We start from the raw sequence: 6606 nt of genomic DNA on the forward strand, positions 1-6606 counted from the left end.
TCACCGTGTTGACCAGGATGGTCTCGATCTCTTGACCTCGTGATCCACCCGCCTCGGCCTCCCAAAGTGCTGGGATTACAGGCTTGAGCCACCGTGCCCGGCCGACTTCATATTGTTAAGATTACAGTTCTCCCCAGATTGACCTGTACATTCAGTGTGCTAGAGGTTGACAGTAAGGTACAGTATGTTTTGTTTGTTTCTTGACTTTTTTTTTGCAACTCTTATCAAAAATCCCAGCTTTTTTTTTTTCCCCCCCAAAAAAATTGATACACTGATCCTAAAATTCCTGTGGAAATAGAATAGTCTTATAATAACCAAGGCAGTTTTGAAAAGGGAGAGCAATTTTGGAGGACTGACACATCCCATTTTCAAAACTTAGTACAAAGCTATAGTAATCAAAACAGCATGGCACTGGCATAAGGATAAACATGTAGATCAAAGAAATAGAAGTGAGAATCTGGATAATAAACCTTATTTTTTAATCAGTTGATTTTAACAAGGATGCCAAGATAATTCGATGCAGTAAGAATAGTGTTTTCAACAAATGATGCTGGGACAACTGGTTATCTTCATGGACCTCTTCTTCATACTGTATATAAAAATTAACTCAAAAGGAATCATAGACCTGAGTGTAAATGTCAGTGCTATAGTATATAACCCTTAGAAGAAAACATAGTACTGTAGTAAGTCTTCATGAACTTGGATTGGGAAGTGACATCAAAAGCACAGGTAGCAAAAGAAAAAATTAGGCAAATTGGACTTAAAATTTAAAACTTTTGTGGCTCAAAAGACACCATTAAGAAAATGAAAAGACACCCCACAAAATGGAAGAAAACATGTCCAAACCATGTATCCAGATTCTATGAGGAACTCTTCCTACTCAATAATAAAAAGACAACCCAATTTAAAAATGGGTAAAGGGGCCAGGTGTGGTGGCTCACACCTGTAATCCCAGCACTTGGGAGACCGAGGCGGGTGGATCACCTGAGGTCAGGAGTTTCAGACCAGTCTGGCTAGCATTGTGAAACCCTGTCTCTACTAAAAATACAGAAACTAGCTGGGCGTGGTGGTGGGTGCCTGTAATCCCAGCTACTCAGGAGGCTGAGGCAGGAGAATCACTTGAACCTGGGAGGCAGAAGTTGCAGTGAGCTGAGATCATGCCACTGCACTCCAGCCTGGCAACAGAGCAAAACTGTCTCAAAAAAAAAAAAAACCACTGCAAGGTTTATATCCACTAGTGCTTTATATCCACTAGGATGGCTACAATGAAAAAACGTTGGAGAGGATGTGGACAAATTGCAACCTTCATATATCAATGTTGGAAATGTAAAATGGTGCAGTCACTTTAGAAAACGGTTTGGCTGTTCGCAAAAAGTTAAACAGAGTTTAACTTTTTGTCTAACCCACCAGTTTCATTCCCAGATAAGTACCCGGGAGAAATGAAAACATATGTTTGCACAAAAACATATATATGAACGTTTTTAGCAGCACTATTCATAATAGCCAAAAAGTGGAGACAACCCAAGTGACCGTCAGCTGATGAGTAAACAAAATGATGATATGTCCGTATGCTGTAATATTATTGGACAATAAAAAAGGTACATGCTACAACAAGAATGAACCTTGAAAACTATGCTAAATGAAAGAAGCCAGAAACATAAAAGACCACATACCGATTGCATTTATCTGAAATGTTCAGAATAGGTGGATACATAGCAGCAGAAAGTAGATCAGTAGTTGCCAGGGACTGGGAGAATGGGAGTAGCTGATAGTGGTTACAGGAGTTCATTTTGTGGTGATGGAAATATTCTGAAATTAGGTAGTGATGATAGCTGTACAATTCGGTGAATATACTAAACAGCACTAAATTGTCTTCCTTAAGATAATTTTATTATATATGAGTTATTTCTCAAATTGTTAAAAAATTTAAAGGAGTTAAATTTTATGGTCAAAAGCATTATAGTCTCTTGCCTATGTTTCCATGTGTAATCCAGTTATCTAATTTCTCTGGTTCTAGTAGCCATTAGACTTGGTAACCAAAAAACTTTTTTTTTTTTTCTTTTTTTTGAGATGGAGTCTTGCTCTGTCACCTAGGCTGGAGTGCAGTGGTGCACTATCGGCTCACCGCAACCTCTGCCTCCAGGTTCAAGTGATTCTCCTGCCTCAGCCTCCTAGTAGCTGGGACTATAGGCGTACACCATCACACCTGGCTAATTTTGTATTTTTAGTAAAGATGGGGTTTCACCATGTTGACCAGCCTGGTCTCAAACTCCTGACCTCAGGTGATCCACCCACCTCAGCCTCCCAAAGGGCTGGGATTACAGGCACGAGCCTCCAAGTCCGGCCCCCAAAAAAACCTAATTAAAAAAAAAAAAGTCGTTTGTTTTTTGTTTGTTTGTTTGTTTGTTTTTTCAAATATTTGTCAGTGAATACCAGTCCTTGGTAAGGATTTCTAGGCATAGTGATTCATTAATCATTACAGTTAAATTATGACCCAATTGTAGATTTCTAAATTAACATGTAAAAAACTGTTTCATTAAGTCATCTTGATTGCTTAATATTTTAGTCCACAATACTGCTTTAATGGTTGCCTTGCTTTTATTATTATTATTATTATAGGAGAGAGTCAGAAAGGAGAAACCATTCATTAGCTCGTCATGCAGACATTCTTGCTGCTGTTGAAACAAGGCTGTCACTATTAAATATGACTTTCATGAAATATGTGGATTCCAATCTCTGTTGCTTCATCCCAGGAAAGGTAAAATAGAATCGCTTGCCTAGAACAGCTGGACTGCCCTGCATAAACTTATTATAAAGTTACGAATTTTTGATTTTAGAAATGTTAGAATTGTTCCTACTTCTCTGAATGAGTTTCTACTAATGAATTTGTTTAGCTTCTGTACAGTTATAAATATGTATCATTTGTGTGATCTTTATTTTTAAAATTCCAATTATGAAATAGACACTTGAAACCCTAATATTCTTTAGAGAAGTTTTTTTTTAAGAGTTCATACTCAGGAAAAAATCTTGAGGTTTTACTCTTTGTTATGATGCCAGAGATACAGCAATGAACAACATAGGTATTGTCCCCAGCTTCAAGACTGTTACAATTTTGGGGAGGTAGAATAGGAGGGACAAGCTGGTTTTTGTTTTGTTTGAGAAATGTTTCACAAAGACAACTTTATAAACTTTCAAATTTGACAAGAATAAAAAATTGCTATTTAGCAGTATTCTCAGAACAGACAGTCCTCTTTAACACAGAAATAAGTATTGTGGCATATTTACTATTACTAGGTTAATAAAAATTCCAGCATTCAACATACTACTCCTGCCTTCAGTAGTACCCTGCTTCTTGAATTTGAATTAAGTATAAATTCAGATTAGATATGCCTGTATCTTTTTATATGGAAGTGGTGGAAATATAATTAAAGATCACTTTGCTACTTTGTTGATGCTGGCAAAAGCTTCCCTTAACATAGTTGGAAATAACTAATATCTAGTAAAATTTGAATGTTCTCTTTTTGTTATTTCCAAAGATAATTTACATTGGCAATATTTAATATGTACTTTGGCCATTTTTAGTTTTCTTTGACATTTGTTTTGAGGGGAATCCCATTTCTATTGTATTTGAAATATTTTTGGTATATCTCACTTTCTTCACATTACATACATTTTCTTTTAAAGCTCTTGTTGCATACCAACATATTACCTACTGATGCTTTTTGTAGGGTGCTATGTGAGGAGGATGACCAGTTAGAAACTTCAGAGTGATTCTTACGCCAGATTTCTCTGAATCTGACTTAAAGGCCTTAACTTTTAAGTGTTCCTGAGAAGTTCTTTGAACCAGTATAGCTTGTTTCCTATAGCATCATAGTTTTTTGTTTGTTTGTTTTGTTTTGTTTTTTGAGATGGAGTCTTGCTCTGTCACCCAGACTGAAGTGCAATGGTGCAGTCTCAGCTCACTGCAACCTCTGCCTCCCAGTTTAAGCGGTTCTTCTGCCTCAGCCTCCCCAGTAGCTGGGAAGCTGGGATTACAGGTGTGTGCCACCTTGCCCAGCTAATTTTTGTGTTTGTAGTAGAGACAGAGTTTTACCATGTTGGCCAGGCTGGTCTCAAACTCCTGACCTCGTGATCCGCCCACCTCAGTCTCCCAAAGTGCTGGGATTACAGGTGTAAGCCACCACGCCTGGCCAGCATCATAGTTTTTATTGCATATCTCATTGTTAAAAACATTAATATTTAAGAAACATCTTAAATTACTTTGAAGTTTTCATAACTTCAAAGAGATTTCAGTCAGTTAAGTAACAGAGTTGAATAGTTTGTGACAGAGCTCACGTTTCCTACAAAGATTAAAATATTTAGTATCCAGGCTGGCTGCGGTGGTTTGCATCTCTAAAATCTCAGCTACTTGCGAGGCTGAGGCTTGAGAATCACTTGAACCCGAGAGGCAGAGGTTCCAGTTAGCCAAGATCACACAACTGCACTCCAGCCTGGCAACAAAGCAAGATTCTGTCTCAAGAAAAAAGAAAAGAAAAATTTAGTGTTTGGCCTGTACAGAAGTTGCCAATTTCTGTTCTAATTGATCAGGCTCACATGTTTGGAATGGTGATCTTTAGAGTCTAAACAAATAATGAATAATGTTAAATCCACTTGAATCCTGTTGTTTTTGGAAACCACTTCTTGTTAACTTCTTTTTTTTTTTTCTTTTTGAGACAGAGTCTTGCTGTGTCTCCCAAGCTGGAGTGCAGCGGAGCAATCTCCACTCAGAACAACCTCTGCCTCCCGGGTTCAAGTGATTCTCATGCCTCAGCCTCCCAGATAACTGGGATTACAGGTGCATGTCACCATGCCTGGCTAATTTTTATATTTTTAATAGAGATGGGGTTTCACCGTGTTGTTCTCTAACTTCTGACCTCAAGTGATCTGGCTGCCTCGGCCTCCCAAAGTGCTGGGATTACAGGCATGAGCCACTGCTCCTGGCCACTTGTTGACTTTTCACTTGATGTAGTACCTACATGAAGAAACAAAAGTCAGGTGGCAGCAATGGAAAACATCTTGTGTTTCCAAGATGCAGTAGGTCCTCTTGAGCGTTTGCTCTGGACAGCTCTGTAAGTGAAGCTTTTACCTTGTCTACAATGGGACAGCAGTTGGAAAGGAATTTTCTCCCTAACTTTGCCTTATAAAGTGGATACCTACCTATCCTTTTCTCTTGTCATTGGTATATCTTATATTTATGAAGCACTTTCTGATTCTTTTGTATACATTATCTTACTTTCCATCACAGCCATGTATGGTAGCTAAAACAAGTATTACTGTCGCTATTTGATAAGAAAACTGAGTCCCGGCCAGGCGCGGTGGCTCACGCCTATAATCCCAGCACTTTAGGAGGCCGAGGCAGGTAGATCACAAGGTCAAGAGATCGAGACCATCCTGGCCAATGTGGTGAAACACCGTCTCTACTAAAAAATACAAAAATTAGCTGGGCGTGGTGGCACATGCCTGTAGTCCCAGCTACACAGGAGGCTGAGGCAGGAGAATTGCTGGAACCCAGGAGGCGGAAGTTGCAATGAGCCGAGACCACGCCACTGCATTCCAGCCTGGCAACATAGCAAGACTCTTGTCTCAATAAAAAAAAAAAAAGAAAGAAAGAAAACTGAGTCCCGGAAAACTTAATTAATTTAAGAAAAGCTATACTCCAGTCTTCTGGTTTCTCAATTGTCTTTACTGTTTTCTTCTGTTTTTACTTAATAGGACCAATTTTTTCACAAGAATTTATCCCAATTTCTTTTTCTCCTGCAAGCCTGCCTTGGACTGGAAATAACAACAACAACAAAAAAAAATGTTTGTTTTTATCAAATATGTGTCCTAGCACACTTAATTCAACTTGGATTATTTTATTCTTAAAAGTACCTTCTTGGCCAGGCACAGTGGCTCACACCTGTAATCACGGCACTTTGGGAGGCTGAGGTGGGCGGATCACAAGGTCAGGAGATTGAGACCATCCTGGGTAACACGGTGAAACCCTGTCTCTACTAAAAATACAAAAAAAAAAATTAGCCAGGCATGGTGGCACGCACCTGTAGTGCCAGCTACTTGGGAGGCTGAGGCAGGAGAATCACGTGAACCCAGGAGACAGAGGTTGCAGTAAGCCAAGATCATACCACTGTACTCCAGTCTGGGCATCAGAGTGAGAATCAGTCTCAAAAAAAAAAAGTACCTTCTTTATTGCTTATATCTGCCCTAAAGGCCTAAAGCAACATTGTTTATACTGAGAATATTACTTTTATTTCTATGTAGCTGGCACCTTTTACTTAGGCTAAATTAAACTGCCACCATAACCCAGTTTGCATTATTTGGATTGTTTTATGAGTGTTCCCTTCTTTGTATTTCTCATGCTTAAAATTTTCACATCCTGTCTTCAAAATATAAGGATGTGACATTTAATTTTCACATGCTGAAGTAAGAACATTATACCAAATAATTTTCAGCCTAACATATAATCTTCATTTAATATGTGGTATTTATGATAAGTTGTTCTTGTTTTCCCTGACAAATCACTTCTGAGTTATACTTAAAAGTTCAGAAGCTTTTTTTTTTTTTTTTTTT

At 38.4% G+C, this 6606-nt stretch overlaps 1 protein-coding gene across 1 annotated transcript in view; it reads left to right on the plus strand.

Moving 5' to 3' along the window:
- The window catches only part of FBXO28 (F-box protein 28), a 44235-nt gene that overhangs the window by 16247 nt on the left and 21382 nt on the right, over positions 1-6606 (plus strand). Inside the window, exon 3 of the mRNA XM_017526390.2 lies at positions 2620-2758. Coding sequence (XP_017381879.1) covers positions 2620-2758 — 139 coding nt within the window. The remainder of the gene's footprint in view (positions 1-2619; positions 2759-6606) is intronic.

Source organism: Cebus imitator, unplaced genomic scaffold (assembly GCF_001604975.1).
Source record: "Cebus imitator isolate Cc_AM_T3 unplaced genomic scaffold, Cebus_imitator-1.0 Scaffold42, whole genome shotgun sequence".
In the NCBI taxonomy this organism is placed as follows: domain Eukaryota; kingdom Metazoa; phylum Chordata; class Mammalia; order Primates; family Cebidae; genus Cebus; species Cebus imitator.